A 27,893-nucleotide genomic window follows, 5' to 3' on the forward strand; every position below is an offset into this window, starting at 1 on the left:
TGGTGTTCTTCATATGCATTATCAGAACTTCATTGATCGTCTGCCCAAAATACAGCTCTATTTTTAAGTGGTTCCTTTTGAATTTGCAATTCCTTTAAGATTATGCACAAAGATTTACATATTTCATTTTAATTTCAGGTATTTATAATAGGACTGAGGCAGGCTTAGATTAAAACTGCAGTTCAGAAATAATCATGGTGGTATAAGTGTAATACAAGTATTCATGATCTCTGAAAATCCAGGACGGGCAAGCCATTGACTCAGGGTGGTAGCATCTGTGTGTGACATCTTAGAGAAACATTGACTGTTTTACCTGTAGTCCACTCTAGAAGTTACGGATTGTCCATGCCTTGCTCTTTGGATGTTCAAGCATATAATCCAAGAACCAAAAACCACAAAATGGCAGAGTGAGAAATAACGCAGCATTGCAAGAGAGTACAGGAAAATATCTTCCTTGTGAGCAGTGTTCAATGCTCATTTCTCTTTAGAAACCAGTAAATTCCTAACCTGGGGAGGATGCTCTGCCTGTGCTCTGAGCAAGCCACCATGAACCCATTCTGGTCCAGAAGTATGTCCGCACTACACTAAGTTGGTATCATCTGTTCTCTATAAAAATTATTTTTTCCGATCTCCCTGTATAATGAGCAGCTTACAAGCATGTATCAAAAAGGTGCTGCTGTAAAAAGCAAAGACCCAGATTTTATTTAACCAAGCGTGTTCAGTGAATGATGGCACTGAACTCGCGTTTCTAGCTGGAACGTGCTGTTTGGAGATTGCATGCTTGGAGTTTCCTGAAATTCGGGGCCTAATTAAGCAGCCTTAGTTACCAATTCCAGATGCTGAAATTGTTTTGAAAGCAGCAGATGGAGGTGGTCTGTATCCTCAGCAGCAGAAGCCATTGGTCGCACACTGTGGCAATGACCCTAGGAGTCAGGAGGGAAGGAAGCCAGGTATGATCGTGTTCCCCAACAGTACGGCCCTCCAGGAGGGAAGCTCTTGAATCTGATGGCAAGTGTGCAGTAGCGGGAAGACGCTCCTTAAGCTTTCCTTAGTAAACAGACGTCTTCTGGTATTGACCCAGTGTTTGCAGTGGGCAACAGCTAAGCTTGATGTATTTTAATGGGAGGTTTTGATACCTGATAGACTAGATGAGCAAGAGGTCATGGTGCCTGTTTTGGGATTGAAGGAGGACTCTGAAAGCTTGTCATAATGAAAAGACACAAAGCAAAAACAGGATTAATGGTTAAACTTAATTATAGGAAAGAGGCCTTTTGGTAACACAGTTCATGGTAACAGGTAACCGTTGCACAGTTAAGTCTGCATGTGACAGACTCAGCCTGGAAATTGCAGAGCTATTAGTAAAATTGTGCTTTGTCGTGGGGAAAATATTTATTTTTATTCAAGGGAAATAGTTCACAGCTATTTTATGTTTAGAAGCTGCAGATAGAACATGTATTCACTGAAAATTTCACATATGAAGGCTACCAGTGTGTTGTATATGTTTTTCCTCTAGGAATTTTGTAAAAGGGCATACCGAAGTGTTTCCTGTTGAAAGGAAAAAAAAGACCCATATGCAGATAAATACACCTTACTGTGAAACGCAGCATTGAGTTACCTGATCCTAAATGACCGAAAGTCTAATCTGAGCATAAACTACTTTAACATTTGATGTCCAATTCACTGATTGTACTTTGAAAGTGCCTTCCATTTTGAGATATTACTGGTTCCAGCAGTTTTCCCCACTTAAAATACATTAAACAGATAGGATTATAGAATGTAGGGATTATGTTAGATAAGACTTAAACTCTTTTGAAAATATGTAAACACTTATGCCTCATGGCCTAAGCCCACCTAATAACAGGGTTTAGGAGAAAAATACCTTGTAGAGGTAGCTTATTCCCTTGCTGACTTGGAAGGTTTTTTTAGTAATTCTCTGTAAAGCAGTGGTAACTAGTCACTGATCTCTGATCAGTTATTTGGTACGCATCAGTTACAGCAGACTGAGCGTTAGCAGCAGTTGCTTTGCTCCAGTAGTAGACGAAGATTAACACAATGCTTCAGAACAGGAAAAAAACCCCAAACTTATGTACTGTGGTGTTCACCATTTACAAAATGAATATAATTCTGGCATTTGGTTTGATTGCATTTAAGGACCGTATTTAATAGCACCCCTTGAAATGGCTGTATATGGAATCTCTCATAAGAAGCAGTGCAGCCTTCTGTATTTGACTTCATTGAAAGCAAAAGACTTAGTATTTGCTGGAATGGGAAAAATATTCATGCAGCAGCCTACTCTGCTAGAGTTCTTTGGTCTGAAAAACACCAAATTAAGTGAATTACCTTTAGGTTTTTCAGGAATTGACTTCTAGATTGACCTTACTGTATTTTAGTAGATACAGGAGATTTATATGGGAGTTATTTCTTCGTGCATGGTCAAAATGTAGTGAGGAAAGAATGGTCAGAGTAGTATAACTGCAGCTGAAAGTCAAGTGCCCAGAAAAGCAGAAGTTTAAAATAATGTGTTTTACAGCTGAAAAAATAAAATTATTTCTGTGAATCAGATGAATACAGAGCATGCTTTGGTAGCTTAGTTATTTTGGTTTTATAGCTTATTTCCTGAAGTATATTCTGTTCTTGAGCAAAGATAAACCTAATTTCAGTGTTGCATATCCTGTTCTAGGGGCTGCAGATCCAAGACAATCCCCAAATATTGATTATCTAAATGAATGTGTGCATTAAGTATCTGAACTAAATTCATTAGCACTGTGGGTGAGGGAACACAGAAATAGTAGTGAGTGTTCTAGTGCTGGATTTCTAAAATGTGTTTGGTATGGTTTGATGTCTGTTCTAAATGCTGAGGAAAACGGTCACATTTGCATCCGTCATTTTCTTTATCGCCTCTCTGCAGTTGTCTGGTGCATACTCTGCGCTGACGAACAAAAGAATTTTGATTTCTTGATTATTGGAAAAAAGCAATTGAAATGAGTGTTGGGGCGAATAGGCAGAAAGCAAGTAGGCATGACCCTTATGCTGTGAAAGAGCTTTCTAATTAACTTCAGCAGTTTCAATCCTGAGCTTATTCTGAAGTGTATTAAATGCCTTTAATGGGTATTTAGTTTATTCTTCAGTTTTAACTGCTTGGTTTGTGTAAATAACATCACCTTTCCATCCAGTCTGGTAAGGAACAGTTAGCAGTATGGTTTTCCTCAACAGCACAAGCATACCTATGCCTCTGAAATTGTGACCCCAGATACAAGGCTATTTATGAGGCTTTTCAGTGTGTCTGCTGACCTTGTAGTCTGAGACTCTTTTCATCCCGCATATTGTCTGTGTTGAAGATAACTGTCTACCAGGGAACAACCAGGTGAAGTGGCTCTGTTGGTGGAACCTTCCATTTGATGACAGTCCACCCTTAACCTCCAGTATTATCTGTCCTTTTTGACTTGTTCTGCCCCTCCCTCTAGAGGCACAGACCCTGTGTTTCGGCACTCATGCGCAGCTTCTTCTGTCCCTAACCTTTTTTCGTTTTTTTTCCTTTTAGCCCAAGGAGGACAAGGAGAAAGGGGAGGAAAGGAGTGAGAGTTGCAGGAGAGCTCTGGGAGGTTGGCAGCAGTGTCCACTAATAATGCACTCTCTTCCAGCTGAGGCAGGGTCTTCTGGGGCAGCAATAGACAGCACACCAGGAGATACTTGTCAGGGTTCCAAGGCTGACTTTCCCGGCATTCATCCGTTCCCTGCTACTCAAGACCTTCTGCCCTTCAGTCATACCAACCAGCAGCATGGCTGTGGTGTACCTGTCACCTCTGCCTGTCTTCCCAGTGCTCTTGCTAGACAACTTGTCCAAGGACAGAAGTGACTTATGTAAAACCAGTTTTAAATGGTTTTGAAAGTGGCCTATCTCCTGCCCTCCCATTTCACAAGACTGCTTTTTACCAATGCTGCATTAGGAGTTTCCTGTTGGCTTTAAAATGACGTTTAGTAAACTTGTGACCAGGATTGTTTGACCTGCCTGCAATACCTGTTTCTCAGACTCAGTGAGCCAGGAAGTTCTTGCCCCTTCTCTGTTGCAGAGTTGATCCATCGTGACTTGACTTCCTAGCATGCAGGTGCTTTTCTCTACAGCCAGAAAAGCCCTGCAAGATCATCTTCACCTCGACTTCTGGGAATGGTCAACATGAGACCTTCAGATCAGTATTGGGATCTGTTGCCTGTGGAAGTGTACGTCCTCAGCGCCTCTGTTTTCTGCTAGCTCAGTTTATGTGCAGTCCCTATACTGATGAAACAAAGTACCTCTTCGGACCCCATTCTTCAGATCTTCTTTGCTTTTGGGGTTATTCTGACTGACTTGAGCAAGGACCCATTTACATCATCAAGCATCTTTTTTCCATCTATTTCTCAAATGAGATGCCATCTGTAGAGGGCAAAGTTCCTTTTGGGATATCTACTGCATGGAGGTCTTGCCTGGCCTTAAATCCTTTACTACTTTGCTTCCAGAAAACTTCAGAGGTTCGATCCCAATGTGTTGAAACTTATCATATCATCTTAATTTGACTTATGGTTAAGAGGTGTTAGTTTCTAGTTTTGTTACGTTATGCACAAGAATACATGGAAAAGGGGATTTACCACCGTTTTCTAGACCTGCACATCCTTAATGCTGTTTACTGTCTTTTCTGCTTAAAGGAGAGTTTTTCTTGCTACCTGAATTGGAAGTCCAGCAGCCTTTGCATGTAGCTCACTGGCAACTGTGTGCCTACGGTCAGCACTGATAATCTTCTTGGTAATCTGTTGGCTATTGGAAGTTGCTCTGACACTCAGCCTTTGTCAAGAGACAAGCATACATCTTTGGATTTCAGCACCATTCTACTTCATGTCCTACGCTTCATTCATGGAGCAGTCATTGATAGGGTATTGCAGCCTTTGACTTTTAAACCATTTGTGGTACAGCCTGAGTCTTGTTCAGGCCCTTATGCATCTCTGCATGCCTATTAAGACAGGTTTTGTCCATATGCCAAGTTTCCCATTCCTGTGATGCCACAATCTTGTGGTCCTTCCCATCCCTGTGAGATTCTGATTTGTAAAAAGAGTAGAGAAAGAGGGGAAGAAAGCATCATGTTACTGAAGTCCAAATTCATGTCTTTGACTTTGTTCACTGGCTCTGCTTTGGCTGACTCACTGCTGGGGTTTGTTGGATACAGCTATTGTTCTCCATTCTTCATGAGCAGGATCTGTCATTGACTTTGCAGATGTTCCTACTTGTCCCTGCTAGGAATACCAGTGCAAGTTACTGACTTAGAGGTGCTGCTGGAGACAGGATATTGGACTCGGCAGACCTCTGCTCTGACCCAGTACTGCTGTTCCTATAACTCTCACAGCATCTGTTCAATCAGTGGAATATATCAGCTTGAGGGGAAAAAAAAACCTGAATGTTTTCATTATTTTTATTCACAAGAGCCCAGACTGGGTTTTTTTTAAGTTAGATAGTTTTTTAAGGGGTGTTGCAAAAGCAGATGGACAAAAAGCTGCTTCATACTCACGTGCAAGCAAACAAATGGTAGCATTGCCAGTATGATTAATTGTTGCTGTGCTAGAGGGGCTGCTGTTTCTGTGGTGGAAGGTCTAATGTGCCTGCTGCCCCATATGGATAATCGCCTGGACTCACACATTTTAAAGCACCTTAAATTAGGTATCGACAGGCTTCCTCTAGCTACAGCATTCTAGGACCCACAAAATGAAGCCACCTTCCACTTCCTTAGGATGCTGTTGGTTAGATGTAGGGGGTGTGTTGACTTTCCCTGTTGTGAGGGTGGTAGGTAGGGCATGAGAAGATGGGACATATAACAAGAAAGACGTATGTTCCAGCAGTTCCTTTTTTAGACTGTGTTCGATGTGCTGTATCTGTGTCATTTCTATTTACCAATGCTTTTCTTTCTCCCATTTCTCTACTTTTTCTTTGAATATTTTCCTGCTTTGGAAGCTACTTGGTCTTGAAACAAAAAAAAAAACCTCAAGCCCAAACATGAAGAGCTTGGGTGCTTGACTGGTAACATTTTTTTTTTTTTCCCCTAATGCTTTCTACTATATTGGAATAGTTGCTTTGTTACCTTGATTTTGTTTATTGGTAGGATTGTGGTACTTGTTCCAGGTGGAAACGAAAGGGAAGACATGTATATGTTCCCTCTCCTCTGTTTACCACCTACATGTTTAATATTGTGAAAAGCTTTTTTGCAAGAGTTGTGTATCATAAAACCTGCACTGGTTTTGGTGGTGGTCAGCCATTAAGAACGGCTTGTAGTTGAGACATCAATACATAGTACATCCAGTGCCATACATGTGAATAGTGTCATAGGAGAAGGTGTTGGCCGATACAGATGATATCTGCCACCTTTAAAAGGAAAAGGCTTGCTTTTCAATCTAGAGAAAATTCATCAGGGAGTGTATTCATGCTAAATATTCTTTTCAACAAAATTATCAGGAGATTTAAGTGATAGAACTAAGTAGTATGTGCACACAACACAGTCATATTTTCTCTATTAAGCCGTTTTCATTATTTCTACTACCTGCGAGTACCTAAAAGGAATATTATAAACATTTGAAACATACTTAAATTCCTGCCCTTGTTTTAAAGTTCTGTCTTTAAACTGAAGCAAATTTGTTGCGAAGGCTCACTGTAGTTTAAGTATTGATGGATAGCAAAATTTTTATAGGTGGCACGCTTTGGACTACGATAAAGTAGCTTTACTTTCCTCAGCATCTTTCCAGATGCTATGTAAAGTAATCTATGTAAATCTAACTATTGCAGATTAGCCACCTTAGCTGTCAGGTTGCAGCTTTTATTTATGTTTTCACTGATCAGATTAAAAATGCTGCAGTCACAGGTTGTGTTGTTAATATTAAATTTTGTATTCCGGACTGTAGTAAATTACTTTCCTCTGTGCATTGCAAAAACTGGTTAGTAGAGCTCAAAGAGTTTAATTAGTAGGCTGTTTGAGACGGAATAGGTGTTCTGAGTCATTGTTCAGAATTACTGTGAAATTTCTTAGCATTGTGGTGGCTTTTGGTTGTTGTTGTTTGACAGAGGCTGAGGTGCAAAACTTTAAATGTTGCTGACTTAAATAAATTTAATGAAAAATTAAATAAACTTAATGACAAAATTACCAGGGCTTTTTGAATTTGCAGTTAATCAGGTTTCAGATGTTGCTGCTGCAGTATATTGTTATGCCCTACTTGAATATTCTTGTTCTACAAAACAAAGTCTGTCTTTTCTCCAGTTTTATGTGCCTCTGCCATTTCCTTTGCACTGGAAGTGTTACTGCCACTATTTTCACATAAAATGCTTCCATGTTTGAGGCTGCACTGGATTTTCACATCTTAGCTGTGCCTTTCCTTTCCTAGTTCCTCTGCTTGGATAGCCCTTCTCAGTGAGAGTGTGAGAGGGCCTTTTAACAACAACAAAAAAAAATCTCTCTCCTGTAAACGAAGTTGCATGTTACTTTGTTAAGCCATGACTGACTTTTCATGCTGCCTCTGCAGTTCTCTGGCCCATCACAAAAGCGGGAACCTTGGTCACTGCACAGGCTCTGTCGTGGTTCTGTTCTGCCTTTTTTTCTCCCCATCGCTCCGCCACTCACTACCGTTGTCCTCTAGAATAGTGGGATTTCTCATAAGCTTTGGCTCTGGGTGCCTGGCATCACTTTTTTGTGTAAGTTTGGTACGTTTGTACCAAAATTGTGCACATGGTACAACGTGGGATGGCTGTAATCTGAACTTACTGGCCCTTTGGTTGAAGCCTGACCAGTGGAAAATCACTGTTTATTTTGGTTTGCTTTCAGTTTCTGCTCTGTTGTTCAAGAGTAATTTTTTTTAGTTGCCTTCCACTTTCATCTAAGTGTCAGAAATACCAGCATTTGGGATGGGAGGCAGGAAGGGAAGTTAAGTCTGCTCTAAGGAAGTGTTACCTCTTCCATGACCTACTGGTTCACGCTGTTGCAGTGCCTGTTCTTTTTCGGTTTCGGACCATGTAATATTTTTACCCTCTTAATTTCATCTTCTCTTACAAGTTAGACTGAAGTATTACACTTCTAATATTTCGTCTCCAGTCATAGTCTTTACACATTTGAAGTATCTATAGGCTTTTGCATCTCCTTTCAGTCACAATTTAATGTAAGGATAGCATATTTTAATGTTTTAACACTAGACACTTCTTGCCTCTCAAGTTGCTCTCAAGCCTAAAGTCATTCTTGATTTAAAAACCTGGTGGTTGCTGAAATTTGCCTTCAGTTTGTTGCTTTCCCTGTTTCTAGAACATACACGTCTTGTTATAGATGAGTGCAGTCTACTATTCTTTATGTACCACTAGTCCAGCACTGCTGTATCCCCTCTCCACGGTGTGACATCGCCTATTTGGGACGTGGAAGGCTTCCTACCACATATTGTGTGTTTTATGTAATGCAATGACTTCTTTAATTCCTGTTGCAGACTCCTTTCCATGCTGCTGCTCACAACTTTTTGTTTGCTGGTATGTCTTTCATTTTTCTGGGTCTATTTGTTTTCACTCTTTCTTGCTGAATATTGTTTTAATTTAGCCTGTTTGTTTCTAATATCAGCATTCCTGTGTTTAATTCGTCTCTCCAGCATTGAATTTACTGTTTGGGATAGACAAGTCATGGCTGTTTCTTGTCCATTCATGCCTGTCCTCAGAACACTGGATTTTTATAGTACAGTCCCTGTTCTGTTCTGGGACAAAGCGGGGAGGAGTGCAGCCTTGCTCTTCTCAGAACAGCTGCTAATTCAGAGGCTGTGTGCTCCTTGAAGGAAAGGGGGAGGAGAAGATTAAAAGAAGGGAAGCAAGAGATGTCAGCTGAGGGGGGGGGGAATCCAAATATTTGTTCAGAAATGGATCTTGGTTGTCTTGTGTATGTCAGTAGCTTCTGAAAACATAACCAGTTGCTTGCAGTAGTATGAGCACACCCATGCTTAAAATCCAGTTTTACATTTAAAGAAATTTGATAAAAGCAGGAAAACAAAAAAGAAAAAGGAGGATAATATATTCTGCAGCATGAAATGTACATGTTGTTTACAAGATACCTCCAGCTCAGGACAAGTCACAATGGTCCAATGATAAGGTTACTGTCTTAGGGTGGTGGAGATGCATTTTAGATTCCTGTTCTAGTGACTGTGTTACTTCTGTCCAAGTTCACCCTGGAAATCTTGATGCCTTTCAGTTTCTCTTCTCCAAAATAGAAATAAAAGTGCTTTCCTCAGTGGTGTTTGTGAAGAAGGGTGCATTACAGAGATAAAATACTTCCATGGTACGGTAATGGGAGCCGCAGAAGACTCCAGCCAAGTCAGCAGCATCTGTTTCCAAACTGCCACTTAAGCTTTGCATGCAGATTAGTCTGTGTCCTTAAGTACAGTAATTACACAGCTGACTTTGTTAAAACTCTGTGTAGCATGCAGGTAAGAGCAAAGTCTTGTTTCAGGTGAGATGCAGAACATCTGAAATACTAGAAGCCTTTAAGAGAGTGTAAGGCACTATTTACAAGAGTAGGCATGTTTTATATTGCTGGTATGGTCTAGTTTAAAATGGAGTAATTGCATGTTTTTGAAAGTCCTCTTGAAATTTCTGTGGGAGTAGGACGTTTGGAAAGATCTAGTGGTGCTGGCCAGCAGCAGGCTCTGTCAAAGCATGCTGCATCTTGTTCTGTTTTCTGGGTGGATATGTGGGGCTATTCGAGAATGAGAATCATTACTGTGTCTTAATTTTGAGGGACAGGAGCTACTGTCAATTGATATTTAATTTACATGAGAACTGCTACTGCTTCAGCATCTCTGAAAACCAAGACACTAAATTACACCATCTTGCATTAAGGGATTTGTCAAAACTATAGAGGACCAAACTCATGTAATCTCCTCTGGCACTGCCTGGTGAAGTCAGGCTTTCTAACTCGGCACAGTGCTGGTTGAATGACGTTGCTTTCTGTTGTGGGGAACTTGCAGTTCGTTTTGGGGGGCCTTTATTTTTGAGGTCACTGTGTTCAGGTCCTCGTGGTTCTCTTCCAAACAGATTTGGAGGTCCAGGGGTCACAGTTACTTCACTAGCACTAATCATTTGATCACTTTAGCTACATTTATAGGATTTGCTTCACATTTTGGGCACTGCTTTTTTTTATTCCCCTTTTATTTTTCTGACTTGTTGTCATGGTATCTGGCACTTCCCATTCAGATATTAAAATTGAGTGAGTGGTGTCTGTACGTCTGGTTCATTTTCCCTTTCTTATCCTCTCCCCGAGGGAGAGTTTTACGTGGGATGTAGCATGTTGTTCGCAGGGGCTTCCTTTGGGGGATTTTTTTTTTTTTTTAAATCACATAGCAGTGTCTCTGTTAGAGAAGGCCTGGTGTGAAGAAGCCCCTTCCACTTGCACTGGAGTTTATTAAATCCTGTGTACATAGAAGTCCCATGGAAGCTCTGTGTGCAACTTGTGACTCCCCCCGAGCCCCCCAAAAAGGCCTGTCTCCTGCATGAGTGAGCTTTTATCTGAGTCTGTGTGGCATTGCCAGGATTAAGGCAGTGACAGGAATTTTTTCCCTGCAGATTTTGTGTGGGGAGGGCCCAGCCTTTTTATTAAGCTATTTAGGGCTCAGGGCTTTGATGCCTTAGGGGATGAGTTTGCTTGAGGAATCTTGTCCCATCTGAGCAGGTGTCTGTCAGCAGGTACGCCTTCACAGGTTGTTCTGGCTAGAGCTAGGCTTCAGCCTGTGGAACACAGAGGGATTTTCACTGAGGTTTGGGTTTAGATTTGCTTATTTACTCATTATGAAACTAAAAACATGGGGTTTAGCAGGGAATCTGTTATAAGGGTATCCTAGTACGAGTCTGAAACCTGGCTTTCCAGTAGGATCTTGAGAAGGATCTACTGATACTCAAATTTTGCTGGTGGCTGTTTTTAACCAGGGATAAGTCATGCTCCTTAATTGTAGGTGCACTGTAGCTTCAAAGCGTATCTGGGGCTCTAGATTTGATTGCATTTAAATACAGCTGACTTAGCCTAATCTAGAAGGAAAATCTTCTCAAAAGAACTAACAAGGGCACCTGAAATACAGTAACTTGAGGGAAGGTTCCCAAACAAAACTTGTACCCAGTCACTTTCCTGCAAAAGGCAAACATCAAGCTATTTGCTGCTCATCCTTCTCGCTTTTGCTTTCAGAAAGGCTACACGTTCTTCCCAAAAGTCTTGCAAAAGCAATAGTTATATTGTAATAGGAGGATGCTGCTTTTCTTGCTATTCATGGACAAAATGTATTAAATAAATCCTATTCTGTACAAATATAAGGAGTCTGTATTCTAGATAAGCTATAGACTAAATGGATGCACTAAGCGCAGAACAAGTTACCTTCATAGCTGGATTACAGTGAATTGTGACAGTGGCAATCTTAGCTTAATTGTTTGGTCCTAGGAGCACCATGCACAGAAGCCGCTTCCCTCCTGGTTTGCTTCTCCTGTGACTGCAGTGGGCATCGCTGGGGTGTCAGCAGGGGCTTCTCCTTGTTACAGGGGTGGAGGATGAATGGGACTGATTTTACTGGTATAAAAAAGCATCAGACAAGAAGCGAGGTTTGAACTAGTCTCATGATCAGATCTCATTTTCTCTTGATCTGAATCTTCTCTTCATAGCTTACCTCCTTTTTTTTAGGTAAACAGCTCTATTTGTTGGTAACTGTCATAGAAAGCAGGGAGTGGGGGAGGGAAGGCAAGCAGTTCTCTTGACCCTCTTTGTACGTTTTGAATGTACATTCTCAAGGGTATTTGTGTAACCTTCTCCAAAAGCCCTGACTTCATACAGCTTTTCATACGAGTTGCAGTCATTCTTTGTCCTTCCAGGAGTGTGTTTAAAACACTTCTGAAATGGTTTGGAGGCTCACAGGGTTGTGCTCTGAAATGGGACTACCAGCTGGAGTAGGGCTTACCACGAACGTCAGTAAGTCTCGACTGTTACTGTTATTTAGAAGATTGAAAGCATGATGATTCTTTCTCTTGCCTCTCTCTCTCCTTGCTGCTTTCCTTGCCACCTACAGACAGCTGGCATTTATTAGGAACATCCCCAGTTTATAGGAGTTGTTGGGGAAGGTTGAAGAGCATGTGCAGGCTTACTTGGAAGAGTCACAGATGGACAGCAAGTTGAGCTCAGCTGCTTCGGTAGAGAGGAGCTCGCCCTGTCACCAGTTTCTTCCCTAAACATTCACCAAGGTTGGAACAGGCAAAAATGGGAGCCGGGAGGCTCAGAGAATTCATGGCAAGCATTATTTATTTTTTTGGTCCCAAACCTGGAGTGGCTGAAGGCTGTTACTGTCTGACAACTACTGCCTGGCTAATAGATGAGCTGTCAGATGTGGCCTACTTCTGAAGGAAGGGATTTTGTCAGAAAAGCATCGGTGCTCAGTGATGTTCGTGTTGCGACTGTCAGGCAAGCAGCTCTAATTAGGTTTATATTTGGGCAGGGGACAACAAAAAACCAACACGATTTAATGCAGTTTGTGTTGTTGCTGTTCTGTTCTGTGCTTGTTTTCATGAGTGACTGTTTGTAATGGGGACCATAGTCCTTTAATGTGACTTTACATTCCAGAGTAACTTATTTTCAAGAAAGAAGGATATTTTGAAAACACTTTTTTAACTTACCTGGGGTCACAGGTGAGCCTTTAAAGTTGTACTCTTCTATAAGTTGCTTTTAGAATAGTTTCCAGCAAAAGGAAGGCTTCAAACTTCTCTGAGAAAATAGTTTACTTCTACTTTCCTTGGGGGAATGATTGCAGTAGGAACTGTATGGAGAACAACCAGCTGGAACAGTGTATTTGTAGAGCTTCAGAGGAGGAGAGATTATTGAGCACTTAATCCAGGGAAGGTTTTGGCAAGATGTGTTAATTCCTGCTTGAGCTAGAGCATAGATTTCAGGGAAAAAAAAAATCTGAACTTTCAGAATTTCCAGTGGTAGAGCTGATAAAATGATTGGTAGGTAGTTAAAATAATCTGTTACCTTCAGTGTCAAAAACAGAACAAATGCCTTTCCCAGGAAAACAGCATTTGCTTTTTTCTAGTCTGGTTTCTCTTGTTTCAACTGCCAGGCAGTGAAATTTGGGATATGTAACTCCATGTCTTACATGCTGGACAGATACTATTAAAAAAAAAAATATCTGTACTTCAAATGAATACTAATAATACAGTACTGTTAAGGTTCAGCTTAACTTTTTTTGATCAGGTAGACAGATTGATCCCCATCTTTCAACTGAAAGTGCTATAGTCAATTTTCATGGCACCATCGCCAAGACATCCGTATCTTCCTTGAAGCATGTATACCAGGACTGGGCATGGTGCTTTGGAAACCAAGCACGCAACCAGATCAGCAGCAGTGATTTTTTTTTCCTACCCTTTTCAAGTGTGTGGCTTTTATACCAAAAAGAATAGTTTTAACCCTTTTGGCAGCATTGCAAGCTTAAGATCCGGTTGATGATCCCTCACCCTGTATCAGTCGTCTTCATTTCCCGTTTGGAAAGCATGCCACAGTTAACTTGCTTTGGGATGTAATCTTGGGTTTGTGCTATCTAAATGTACATATTTGAAGTTTACTGAGGAGCTTAAATTGCTTTGCACCTTTGCTCTGTCCTCTTTGTTCTTATCCTCTCATCTCGTCTTTCTGCAGTCAGTGATCTTCAGGAGCAAGGAGTTTGGGTTTTTCCACTCATCGATGGAAATAAACAGTTTAGGGCCAAGATCTATTTCCTGAGATAGATCTGTAGGAAGACATCTTTCTGGTGATTTTATGTTCACAATTCCCAGTTAGAGATCTGTTGACTGATTATTTTTTTTTATTTTTTTTAATCTATTTAATGTGTGCCCTGTTAATTTTGGTTTAGTCAGTTAATAAGCAGTGCCAAATCAAGTGCTTTATAGAAGACCAAGTATATCAATGCTGTTAAATCGACATTCTTAAAATTTATAAATCAAACCTGTAATCTCATCAAGAAGGATGTCAGTTCAGTTTGGCAGAATCTATTTTCCATAGGCCTAATTTGATTGACATTGATTTTATTACCTCTCTCTAATTCTTTATTATTAGAGTCCAGTATTGAATATTCTGTAATTTTGCCTTGCTCAGCATTACTCTGGATCTGTAATTACTTGGATCATCCAGTCCTCACTTTTTGAAATTCAGTGCAAAATTGTCTTTCCTCATGGCTCTTGGAATTTGTTCAGTGCTGTAAGAATTACTGAAAACCACAAGAGAACCATTTACCCCTTTTTTTGGAGTCTGTTTTGTGCAAGTAATCCAGATCATCTCATTTAAGCATGTCTAATTTTAGGAGCTCCTGTTTAATATCCACCTGAGTTGCTAGTTAGTACTTCATATAGCTTCTTTAGGTGTACGTAACACATCTGTTTTCTCTGTACTGTTACTATTACTATCTGCTGATGAGTCAGCATTAGTGTTAAGGGATCTTTTTTCTGTAATCCAAAAAAAAAAGCTCTTGTTATTCTGACCTTCACTAACCAGAGATTTTTTTTTTGTTTTTTTGTTTCTCTTTCTTACCATTTTTCTGTTTTAAGTTACATTGGTTTCTATCTGTTTTCCCTGTCTCCCTATTAATTTAAATATGGAATTGACCAAAGCACAGTGGCTTACAAAGGAAGTAAAGACAGGTACAAGTCTTTACCCGGGACCACCTTTTTCATAGTTGCAGGTTTTTGGGTGTATGGATAAATGTTATAAACTGGGTATGTTGATTTTTCCATACTCTTTCTCATGGTTTGTTTTAATCTTGGTGATTTTCAGCCCTGAAATAGAGCCTTCTGAAATGTGAAACACGTACGTTACCAGCTTGGGCTTGGCTTTGTGTGTGTTTTTGAGACTGTCAAGTCCTTGATAATTTTTAACCCTGTTACTGCTCACTTTTAGACCTATTCTTTACCAGATCATAGGAGATCCACTACGTGTTCTGCAAGCTGGATAAAACATTCAGAAAGAGCAATGGTAATAGTGATATAACAAGGTGTTGTTTTGGGATCATCTAGAAATATCTCTTGCCTGCCCTACTGAATCACAGCATGCGATGAACTATTGGATTCCAAATCACAGAAAATATTTACTATTTACGGTGCTGTTCCTGGGAAGTGTAGCATGGGAATGAACTTCAGTGTCTGTGTGGGATCCCACTGAGAGGTCCAGCTGCTTGCTTAGCGCTGCCAGATTGCGTCCAAAGAAATGTTACCCTTTTGGAGTACATGCAATACGAGTACATAACGAAAAAGCCCAAAGTTCATACCATATTCTGGAATAAATCATTCTCTTCTTTCTCTACCAGTAATGAATTTTAGTTCTTTCATAGCTAGAGTCTGTGTTTTGTCTGACATAAGGTGTATCTCTCTTGAGAGTAATTTGAAAATAATATTTTTGTCTGGCTATATAATTTTGGGGGGGTTTTTTAGCTGTAAATGTTTAGCACACTAAAAGTTTATGATGTCTGCCAGCAGTCATAAAGCTTTTCAGAAATTATCTTTTTCTGGGTTTATTTTCTTTTCAGTTTTTTGAGGATGGGGAGGGTGTCTGTCTTCACTAAATGATGGTGTTTAGGGGAGATGCTTGCAAATAAAAAATAAATGAAACAAATTATACTCCTGAAGTGGCAAGCTCTTAACCGAAAGATTTTTCTCCCTTCGGCTTCAGTAGTACAAAGCAAGGCATATGGCAGAAAGCAGCAACAAGAATTTGGTGATTGAAACAACTGCATCAGGATTTCAGTGGGCTACAAAAGGGTGTGGGGTTTGATGCTTTTTTTTTAGATGAAAGGAGTTTTTATTGCATTAACAGAAATTCAGTGCTTAGAATGCTGAGTAGACCCACCCTTTTTTGGGAGAATATAATACAGCCAATGCAGCAATTTAATGTATTTGATACAAAATCATAACCGATAGCTTATGAGTAACAGGCCTTAAATTCTATTACAAGTTCTGTGTATTTCATGATATTCAGGAGTATATACTGACAAGAAGAAACCATGTTTCTGTGTACCTATTCTAAGCAAAATCTTATGACAATGTAATTGTTTTCTTTAAGCCAGGTTCTGCAGGCATGCAAGCAGACAGCTTTGTTCCTGTTGGTACTCCTTATCCTTCACCTTGGAGAAAGTATTTGTATGTTTGCAGTTGGTAGTGAGAATCAGAGCTGATGATATCTAAACTTGAATAATGTTACTGAAGAACTCCAAAGAAAGGAGTGAATGGTCTGTGAAATTTCGTGTCATTCTTTTCTTGTAATTGCCACTGTTTCCCTTCGCTACAGCTTGTGTTGTCTATGGGTTTGTTATCCATGGTCAGTTCCTTGCAGAAGTATTTATAGAAGTGAAAATGTTCCTATGAGAGACTATTAAAAATAATTGTATATATTGTAGAGGTCAGTCAGTCCGTGTGCCTTGAATAACCATGGCTGGACGTGGAAGCCTGTGTTCGGACAGATGGACGTAAATCCTGGGCCTTGCGTGAGCCACTGCTGTTACCTGTGTATCTCTGTAGGTCAATAGATGGTTAATGAGAAAAGTAGGGATGTGAACGCAGGTTCTCCAAGTCCTGATACTTGTGTCGCCCTTCCTCCCTAAAAAGAGGTTCGTCTCCTAGAGAATGGCTTCATTCTGCCTAGGACTGTTTAGGATTTAATATATTAAGGATTTGATCTGTTCAGAAGCATAGGGATTGGGGCTGTATAAAATATCTCAGGTAGACAAGAAGAGGAAAAGTATGGCATGGAAAGTATCTTTATTTCTGTTCCAGGCTTTGCGCTCAGTCAGACTTCAGCTCGTTCTTGGTTAATGTCATGTAACTTGGATAAGAATATTTTTGTTGAGATTAATTCAGCTCTCTAGGAAGACCGGATATGTTTTAATACTTTTTTCTGAAGTTAAATTGATTGGATGGAATTGCTCCCTGGATACACTGTAGGTTTAAACAGCCATTTCTTATCCTTACGCCTGCATGTGGGCATTTTAGGCATGAACAGTGGTGTTGCCATGGATTTTTAAGGTCTTCCATCATATAGTTAGCAGCTTTTAGTGCTTTGATCTGATTTCGTAAGACAGAAGTGCTCCCTGTATTTGTGTTAGAGCAAATGCTGTATTTTTGGTGGTGTCTGACTTTGAGAAACACAGAGATGCTTTTTTGTAGTCCGGGAGACAAAGAAACAAGGCTTTGTGCTTGGGAGGCAGGATCCGTGCCTCCGGGGTACATCAAGGCACTTGGTGTGCAGCTGCTTTCCCAACCTCCACTTTCTCCTGTGGAGCAGGAGCTGGGTCACCGTTTGCTGCTCCTGCAGATGAAAATCTCTGAGTGCTGTCCTTCTCCTTGGGAGCGATTTTCACATGGTTCCTTTCTTGCTGCCTGTGAGCAGGAGCAGTTAGATCCTCAGCACATCAGCACAGGTTGTCTTTTGGCTTTGCTCTCTCCGGATACACTGAAGGGTGTGTGAGAAGGAGCGTGGTTGAAATACAGGACCACTCGTCTGCCTGCTTGGGCTTGCTTATTCTTGAAATTTGATTATCTGTGTCTGTGCCTTAAAAAAAAAATGCTCTGTTTTCCAAATGTGCAAAATAACTTCAGTAGGAGGCTCGAGAAGGAAGGGATCTGGAAGCGACTGTCTGTCACGTTGCATTAATAGAATTGATGCTGCAAAACTGCTCCTTGGGAATGGGGAAAAGGTGCCTTTGTGGTACGGGTTCTCACAGCCCACTGCAGACCCACGGCTCTGTCCCTGCACTCTGTGCATGACTGTCTGTAGTGCCAACAGCATGGCCTCTCCAGCTCCATGTTACCTAGCCCGGTTATTAACCGGGTCTCCTTTTTCTGCTGCAAATGCAAACACAGATCTTGCTAGTAAAACAGAAGCTGTTGAAATGATTTTGGCTGCCGAAGTGGGCTCCTGCCATCCTGTGCGCAGCAGCAGTTGTTGCACTGTTTTGGTTTTGCCGTCATCTAATACATGGAGGAAAGCTTCAATGCCATCTCTTACCCTGCTGCAATTTGAGCTGTCCTTTCTCTTCCTATTTACGGGCTGCTCACTGAGCAATAAAATGAGATTAAAAGGTGGTTGTCTGTTTCTCAGCTGCTTCAAGGTTAGTGTTAAAACACTGTTTCTTAATTTTTGCATTTTAAAGCACTTAAACTTGTTTATAAACAGTAGCAAAATTATGTGTGGGGGTTTTTTTTAATCATTTTTAAGAGGTGGCCTCGTTACTCCTGGCAGGTCAGCCAGTTACACTTATTAGGAGCTCGGCACAAAACTATTACACAATTCTGTCAAGCCTCATACACACTGTTTTGTAAACTCCTGGGAAAGGCTGGGTGGGGGGATTGCTGCTTCTTTGTTTTAAAACTAGGATCTTCAGAGCAGCAATTTAAAATTTTTATGTTGGCTTCCACTATATTAAGGAGATAATGAAATGGTGAAGAATGGCACAGAGACCATAGGGGAAAACAGGGATGAAATGAACAGTGTAAGAAAATTGTGTTCCCACTCTTGGAAGTTGTTTCTGTGCTTAAAAAAAATACTGAGGCTTTTTTTTTTCTTTGTTTCTTGTGTTTCAACAGGGCAGAGTTTAGGGTATGGATTCGTTAACTATATTGATCCAAAGGATGCAGAGAAAGCCATTAACACTTTAAATGGACTCAGACTCCAGACCAAAACCATAAAGGTAAGACAATACAAAACACCTTTTGCTTAATTCAGGAAGTGGAGAAAGTAGTTGAAGCAGTTTCTGACAATTTTGTCACTATTTTAATCTCCATTGTAAGGGGACTAACAAGCTGCTGCTTGGAACAATGGGAGGACATGCAGAACGTGAAATCTCTCTTCTCTGAAATTGCTGCTATTGTTAAAGGGGGAAAAGTAACAGGAAGCTCCTTAAAGCATTGCAGTGAGGCTTAAATGTAGAATAAACCAGCTGTAGCGATACAGTTATCCATAAACAGAGGTGAAGTACATGATGGTGTACTCATGTTACACCTTTTCTTGTGTTTTAATAGGAGGTACCTTGACATGGAGCACTCTTTTTAATGACACTCATGTCATTATCGGGTGTTGAAAGTATGCTTCTCTCAAGTTAGAATATATCATCCTCCGAAAAAAAAATATTCTCAATTACTACATCCTTGGTTTGATTTACTCTTTTAAAAGCTGGAGGGATTAGAGATCCCACCGAAGTCTCTCATTTCATTGTTGTAATAGACCATTAGTTATTCAATGACCTTCTTTAGTGGTCTCGCAAGAAAAGCAAGTTTCTATACTGTCACGTTTTTTGCTGCATGGCTGATAAAGCTTTTTTGAAACAGCTTACGGAAGATTTCCACATCCCAAAGTCTAACAAATAATACAGCTTAAGGAGTGTGAATCAAAAAATTGAAGAGGAACGAACAGCAGATGTGATTCAAATTAATCTGAAACTGCTTTGATCATATTTGAATGCTGGCTCTTAATTTGGACTATTTTCTTAAGTTTTCTTCTGTTCTTAATTTGTATTTCAAAGCCAAAAATGTTAACATAAAAATAGAATTTTTACTTTTGGAAATGCTGGTACAAACGATATCAGTGACTTCATATCTTGTGAAAAGGATACTGTATGGTCAATACTTTAGTTGTGCTTACCCTTTCTCCCTAAAGGTTTTAGTTTGGACAAAGTAGTATTCCCTGAAGTGAAAATATTTTTTGGATTCCTGTGCATCTAAGGGTTTCAAGCAAGTTTTTCCCTGGTCTGTTTGATTTGTGAAGAGCAGAAGGCCTGAGCTGAGGGTTTTGAAAGTTGTGGAGTAGCTGCATGGATTATGTAGAGAAGGCTACTTTCAAACCTCCCTTAGATCAACCAGGTTCCATTCCATAGATATGTATGTGGGCCATATATCAAAATGCTCACAGCATGGTTTTGTAGAGTTAAAGAGAAAAATTTGTAGGAATACATAAGGCAAAGCAGCAAAATCTACTGCCTTATCTACCACTGCAGGTGGAGATTCGTGCTCAGACTCAGCAGTTTCTGCTTACAGTGAAAAGTTGAGCAGTAAGTTACTCTCCAAATTGCTTTTAAAGGCACATTATCAGGAAAAATATAATATTTTGAAAATGGTAACCTATCTTCCAAATACTTTATTAAAAACTCAGGACTTGAAAAACTTAGATCAGTTTTTATTGCAGCACTTCTGTATTTTGAACATTATTCAGCGTTTGCAAAGGTGCTACCTTTCTTGCCCTAAGTACCTGTGTTGCTTTGTCTCTGTTTTTTTGATTTTGTGAGCCAGAGCAATACTATTGTATTTATAATATTCTAAGGTTACAGGAAACATTGTAAGCCACAAAAAGGCCTCCAAAAAACTCCAGCCCACCCCAGTTATTAATTTACATTTCTCTCGCAGACAAAATTGAACCATTATGCTTTCCTTTTTATCATGTATAGTAAGATTATTTTTTTGTTACCCAGGAACTTCCCATGCTAAACATCTTTGCGGAATGTTTTTTCTTTAATTTTTCTTAATTCAGTATAAATTTTACAAATACAAGTGGTTTATTAGGTTTGAGGTTTTCATGCTTATTAATAGCTAGTAGACTTTTATAGAATACATGACGTTTTGTTGGGCTCTTGAAAGGTGTTTAATAATAAGCAAAGAGATTGACCTAACTACATGCACAGGAGCTGCATAATTTCTTCAGTGATTGGGAAGACACATGTAGGCTTTTTTAAAATTGTTTTCAAGTAAGTCTTTATGCTGTTGCCTGAAACCAACTCAAGGGAGCCTTCTGTTGAAATAGCAAAGTTTTGGACACATGGACATCTAATTGGCAGTTTCCAACCCTATCTTTAATTGCAGAATCACATGTGATTACCTCACTTTACCCCCTTGGTTTTTTGTATTTTTAATTATGTTTTGCTCTTGGAAATCTTAATAAATTAGGTCTGCTTCCCTGGTACTGTGTGACGGGGATGGAGGTTTCCCAATGTTCAGGCTGAGTAGTGAATCGTGTGTTTTTACTGCTCCCGGCAGCACCTGTGTTGCTGGAGATGTCCCTAGTTTCCAAAGGATTGCAAAGTGGTGAGAAGTCGTACTTGGTGCCGCTGAAGTCTCCTAGCTTGCCTCTTGCCCCCCAACTGCCCCTTTCCAGCATTTCACTGTGATTCATTATAAGGTTGAAGTATTTTAATTCATGGAAGTACTATATTTAATTATCAGAGCCGATTACTTTAGTCTAGCTAGATGCCCTTTACAGTTATTAAAAATGCACTTTTGGTGCCTTAAAATGCCTGTCTCAAAAGAAAGGGATTTGGTGGCATGTAGTTTTGTAGGCTAAAAAATGTTTAAATACTAGAATAAGGTGGAGCTGGGAGAGTACTGAGCATTACTTTATTCTGTTTTCTTCGTGAGTGTGGCTGGGTTTTATGCCCCAGAATGAATCTGTAATGTCCTGTTGATGGATAGGCTGAACCTTGGCCTCTGCCTGTGTACGCTGGGTAGCTGCAGCCCTGCAGGTAACATTTCTCTGGCTACCTTTTGTTTGGAAGCTGTTTTGATGGAAAGTTGAAATGAATAATTTGTGAAAGCCCTTTTACAGGAGAAATTACTTCTGCTTGCCAAGGTCACCTTGGTTCTGCTGACTGGGTCCTATCTCCTTCCTCAGTCTGGGCTCTGCTGTCCCTTATACCTAGACTGAACATGAGCTGGCTCCAGGGGGTCACGTTTGCACTCATTTTTTTGACCCCACAAGGCTTAATGGCTGTTTAAAAAAAAACAAACATGTATTTTCTGCATGTGTCCCCAAATCCTGTCCTTTTCACTTCTGTAACACTTTTGTGGCAGCTTAATGTTCTTTCTCTCCTGATGCCTTGCAAAACAGCCATGCAGTCACAGGAGGAACTGATTTTATAGCAGGATCAGCAAAACAGCTAGGCACAGTCTCCTCTCAGATGTGTGCACTAAAATAACTGAAGAAATGCTCTTTTTATTACTTCACTGTTACAATAAATAATCCCTTTTCACTGTAGCAGCTAAAATATTTATGTGCATTTTAAAGTCCATGATGCCCTTTCAAGTCAAAGTTTAGAGGTGACTATTTACAGAATATTGGGGAAAGCATTGAAGGAAGTCTTACGCGTTTGGTGGTAATAGGTTATACATGTTATGTTCCTCCTCAACTGATCATAGTGCATATTTTATTTATGCCATTTCGTAGCAGCATCATCATTTTGTGAGGGAGAAGGGCTTCACTTTATTTTTACAGCTAAAGCTTGACATAGTTCTACAAAACAGCTTAGAATGAGGGAAGATACAGCGTGTGTTGAAATAAATATATATTCCAGAAATTGAATCTATTTTTAGAAATTAAATTTGCCCATCCATAAAAGCATATGAAAGGTCACTGCTGCTGTTGAAGATTGCCTGGCAATTCAGTTGCATCAAATAGCAGAAGGAAGATAAGATGTGTGATGCATGGAGTACATGATTGTTTAAACTGTGCTGCTTTGCCCTGAAAAAAGGACAACGTCTGAAAGGATGTGAAGGGAAGCATTTTAGAATTTACATTGGGGATTCAGGTGACCTGGCTTCATGTTGGGGGATGCTGGAACAAGGGCAAAACAGAGTTTTTGAAAGGAAGTTTGAAATCTAAAAAGAGCCAGTGACCCCCTGAAGTGCAATCTTGTGTCCCCCTCTCCTTCCTTTTCTCTGTCGCCTGAGAAATAGGTTCGTTTCTTCCCTTGCAGGAGCAGGTAGCATGCTGTGACACTGCTGGAGCGAAGTGAGAAGTCTCCAGTCAGGGGAGGAGGAATCTGGGTTCTCTGAGCCCTTGATGCCTTCCAGTTTTTAAGTTCATCGAATCTGTCAGATGATGAAATACCAAACAGATAGGATCATTTCTCTGGTCAGAGCCTTTTTCCAATTATTTTAATTTTCAGTTAAATGAATAAATAACATGGAATATAGCTACTGCTATTTTAACACTTCCTATTGTTAGTTCAGAATGTTTATTTCTGCTTTACTCTGCTGTTTTGATCTCTAGGACTTGGATGGTCCTAGTTTAAAATACAGTGAATAAGGCTGTGGGAGAAAGTACTCCTGTGTTTTCTGGAAATAGAGTGGTAGCATTACTGCTCAAAGATCTTGCTATTTATCTTGATTTCTCTGGCATTTTTTGAAATGCCAGATATTTCTACAGAATTCAGGCTCTGAATCTGTCCGTGTTAATGCTTGTAATTGTCTGCAAAACTACAAACCATCCTGTCACTGTAGGGTAACCAAATAACGGCAGCCTCAGATTTCTCCATCCTACGAAGTCATTTGTCAAGAAGATTGCCTTCCAGTCGTGCTCAGCGGTGAAGGAGGTGCAGGAAGCACAAGGTGGAGGAGGAGGAAGGCTGCGGCAGCGAGCAAGGGGGAAGAGAGCTGCATCTTCTGCACCCCATCCCAAACTGCTTGGCGGGTATGGGGGGGGGAGTTAAACCCCACGATTTGAGTTGCAGTCAGAAAGTGCTGGCTTGCTGATAGTTACAGTAGCAGAGCTCTGGTGTTGGGTGCCCTTGGTGCAATACTGTGTGTTCCTTGCGTATTCTCCTGTAGCCTCCCTGGGGGCTACCTGCCACCGAGCCAGCCAGCCACCACCTGCAGCTGCTTCTCCCAGTGAAGAGATGGGGTGTTGTGTGAGGCCGGGTGGTAAGGGGAGGGTGTATGGAGAGATCTGGTGATGCTCTGATTTGTGGGGAGCTGAGGAGAATGAAATACAGGGGGGATGGCACAGAGACGATTTAGGTATTCTGTGAGGGAGAGGACATTGGAGGGTCTGGGGTGATGGAAGATACTAGGAGGAGCTGAGCGAGTTGGACTGTGGCAAAGGGGGCTTTGCATTTTTAAGTTTCCCCTGTATGCAGTTGCATTGGGCCCCCCGTGTGTAGGGGGGGACGTAGGGTGTGCTGCACCCCCTGTGCTCTGCCAGCCCATCAGCTGCCTTCAGATGCGCTGATCTGCGTTTTTCCCCGAGCTGCAGCAAAGCTTTGTAGAGCGAAGTGTAAACCAGCATGCACTCCTTTCCTTCCCTGAAAATTCAGATTACAGGCATTTGCAAGCTGCAGATTTGGGATCTAGTTGTTCAGTAGTTCCCTTTAAAGTTAAGGTAATTGCTTGTTCTGTTTTGGGGTAGCTCAGAGTTAGTCATGAGAGGGGTCATCTGCTGTGACTGCTGCACCCTGGGACAAAGCCTTGCACAAGAAATTTTAAAGATGCCACAGACCTGGAAATCCTCAACTAAGTTTGCTTTGGTTTTGCTCTTTAGGAACCTCTGTCTGCGTAACCATTTGGACTTCGTAGTGCTTGTTAACAAATCTTCCTCCACCCTTTGTGCCCATAGTACTGCTGTGGTTCAAAGGACCTTTCAGTCCTGCATTTGAAGGTTCAGGTGTGGCTCTGCTGCTTTCAGCAGGCACCAGAGAGTCTTCACCTGTTAGTTTCGTGCATCTTCTCTTAATTGAGATTTCTCTTTTAACTGCTTCAGTTTTGCCAATGAGTCCTTTTCATTCTGCAGAGCTAAAGCAATTATTTCTCTTAGCCCTGCTCTTGATACAGCTGGAGTGCTTCTAGGTTATTATCTATGGATGTCTTTCCTGAAATGATGGGATAGACCATTGTATCTTACCTGCAATCATAATTAATCCCAGTAAAATGGCATTGAATCTCTCAACAGTAAAGTGCATCGTCGCTCCCCTCCGTCCCCCAGCCAAGGGCTTGGAGAAGAGAAAGGACAAAGGAGTGCAAGCAGCAGATGTGAAAATATTCCAGATTCTGGTCTTCAGCCTCTAGACTAGAGTGCTTTTGTTTCTGCTTGTTCTGACAAAGCACGTAGCATTCACAGGAGGGTTTTTCAAATCTGTTTTTACACAAAATTAGGGCATGGATGAGGGCTGGGAAGTGACTGTGGTGAAACGTCTCCTCTGGCCATAGCCCATCCTCTGGTGTTTAGCAGACTAAGTTCTAGTTCTGTATGTGTGTGAAACAAGTGAGATTGTGCTTATTTACATGTGTGAAGCTCTTTGAGCGGTCGTGTTAAAGCACTTCCAGTGCCTACCAGTGGAATAAGAGGCAGCAAGTGAAGGAAGCGTTGTCCCCATTTTACATGTTTGGACCTCAGGCAGGAAAAAAAAGCTGAGTGACTCACCACAAAAGTCATGCAAGAAATCTTACATCTCAGAGTGTATCACACAGAGACAAAGCGAAATCTTTCAGAATTAAGGTCACCAAGAAGGTTAGTATTTTGGAATGTTATACAGACTTTTTTGAGAGCTGCCCAAGGAGTCACGTAGCACTGACTGCACCTTATCTGCTTGTGGCTAGAGAGATGTCCCAGGGCTTGCAGGTACCATCGGTGGGTGGTTTGGTGACCTGCGGATGCCTGTGCTGCCATGCAGCACTCTCTGATTAAAGATTTCTGACTAATCTCACGTTCCCCAGGTGAGTAACACTAGTTGCAGAACAAGACATGTATCTCCTTAGAGAAATTTTGTTTATGAAAGATGTAAGCGGCTTGGTTGCTTGTCAGCAGATGTTTTGACTGGGGCAGGGTGGCTCTGCTGGCAGAGCACATCATTTCAGGGAAGGATGATGCCGTTCTTCTTCAGAGCAGATGGGAGCTGAATTTTGGGAGGAGGCTTCTAGAAACAGACTTGATGTTTGAGAAGTCCAGGATCAGCATATGGACTGAAGGCATCTCTTAGGATGAGCAGCAGTGAAGTGGTTAAGTGTCATTGTTTTAATGGTTGCTGTTACGTGTCCTGGGCCTCCCCTTGGTAAGACAAATGGGATGCGTTCATGCCTCTGGGTGCCTTTGCTGTGGGCTCTGACTTGGAAAGACCAGACTGCTTCAATTTACATTCTGAAGAGTCTTGAGGTCAGAAATTTTTCAAAAAGTCTTCTAAGTGGGAAAATGGGTAGGAAGTCAATAGGGAAGATAATTACTTTAACTTGGAGATATTTTCTGTGCTCCTGAACAAACATGTGCATTACCGTGGAAGATATGAAATGCTGGACCTTATGACTTTGCGGTAGTGTTTGGAGACAGTGGTGCAGACTCTTGAGATGGCTGTTTATACTGAAGAGAAGCCCTTACACAGGCTAATGTTCAATGTCAGATGAGAAATATCCTAGCAAATGTTTTTTGCAGTTAATGTATATATATTTATAGAAACTTAACATCGGAGGCCAACAAGCCATAAAATGAATTGTGCAATATTTTATTATCTTCCTTGCAAATTTGACCAAAGAACTCCTAAATGATCTTATGCAGTGAAATAGAACACAGTCGTTCGACCTTCAACCGTCATACAAGTGGACGAACATTTTAATGCTGAGAAATGTCTGGGTCAAGCAGCAGTTTGGTGTTCTCCAGCTCATTTATTTGAATTTTTTTGTGGTGGCTAGGATTTCCATATTATTTTCTTTTTCAACACCCTATTTTATTATAGGGTGCTAACACTGCTGTGAGCAAAAAGAATCATTCTTAAGTGTGAATGTAAAGAATAAATGCAGCATCCTCACCCAGTGCTTTGCAGTTTTCAGTGATAGAATGGGAACTGGCTTTGGCTCCCATTTTAACTTCTTTGATGGCACAAGGAGCTTCTGGTCTGGTGGAGGGTCAGGGTGGGTGATTTCTTCCTTTGATAGCTAATACACAGGAAGACAGCCCGTCCTCAGTGCTATCTGAACAATAGCTTGAAAGCAGGATGACAGAGTCTGATTGATTTGTCATTAGCTGACCTGAGAGGGAAGATGAAAAAGATTCCAAAAGCGGATAAATAATTGACATTGCTAACCTTGAGTCCATTCAGTTCGCAGCCTTTTCTCCTTGATATTAAAGATGGCTGAGTTGCTTTTGCCAGCTTCTTTCTTTGGCCCAGGCTCCCCTGCAACCTGAATGTTTGATTACAGGAGGAAATAAAATTAGACCTGAGTGGCGATAGGTGTTTACATGTGCTGTGAGTAGATGGATTGGAGTGTGTGCCATCTCTCCTTCCACTGCCTGTCTGCATGGCCCACGAGAGCACAGCATTTTCTGTATGTAGAAGTATATATATAAAATGTCAGGCACTCGGTGCTCCGGGAAGTAGTGGGTTTTTGCATATCCCAGTACTTTTCATCTTTCCTGTAACGTGGCATTTGGTTAATGAATGTGCCAGAGTGAGAAAACCCAAAGGAAACCCCTGGCTGTTTTCCCAGGAACTTTATTAATTTTGCAGCTCTCAGTTTTGAGGAGTAGGTAAGGTCCCTACCCCCACTCCAGAGAGGCTTTTAAGTGTTTTTTAAACTGTTATTCCTAAAGTAGGTTAAACTGTAGGTGTCTAAACCCTTACAGTACCCTCTCAAGGCAAGGCATTTGCAGAGTGTGGAGGGAGAGTGAGTGCTTTTCCGAATGCCCCGGCACAGGGTATAACATGAGAAGCCACCGATGTGAGGCAGCCAAACCAAGCATGATCAAAACCAGTGATTTTCAGCATGGTATCTGTAGGTTAAAGCACAGCATAGTTATCCCTGGTTTCCCCAAGCACCTGGCTTGATCTTAGCTCTATCAAAGCCAAGCAGTGTTGTCTGTTTTCTGGTCCTGGAGCATCAGAGGCCTGTTTGGGACCAGCGATTAAGTGACTTAAATGCTGCACCCCATCAGGAGCTCCTGAATGGCTGAGCCACAGAATGTTTTCGACTCCAATATCCTTCTCCCTTTCAGCACTGATCTCAGCACCTGAAGGTTTCTCTGCTCGTTATGTCTGCTTCTGCCTTTGTGCTGTGCCTGAGCTTGCCCCAGTTGATGCAAATCTTGTATCTAACCTCTTTTTTTCACTTTTCT

General features: G+C 41.0%; 1 protein-coding gene across 3 annotated transcripts in view; it reads left to right on the forward strand.

Moving 5' to 3' along the window:
* Positions 1-27,893, forward strand: part of LOC104160630 (ELAV-like protein 4) — a 40,883-nt gene that overhangs the window by 4,689 nt on the left and 8,301 nt on the right. For all 3 annotated transcript variants that reach the window (XM_009698804.1, XM_009698805.1, XM_009698803.1), the window contains exon 2: positions 18,623-18,726. In XM_009698804.1, the coding sequence (XP_009697106.1) occupies positions 18,623-18,726 (104 nt within the window). The remainder of the gene's footprint in view (positions 1-18,622; positions 18,727-27,893) is intronic.

This window comes from Cariama cristata, unplaced genomic scaffold (assembly GCF_000690535.1).
Source record: "Cariama cristata isolate BGI_N322 unplaced genomic scaffold, ASM69053v1 scaffold28734, whole genome shotgun sequence".
Lineage (NCBI taxonomy): Eukaryota > Metazoa > Chordata > Aves > Cariamiformes > Cariamidae > Cariama > Cariama cristata.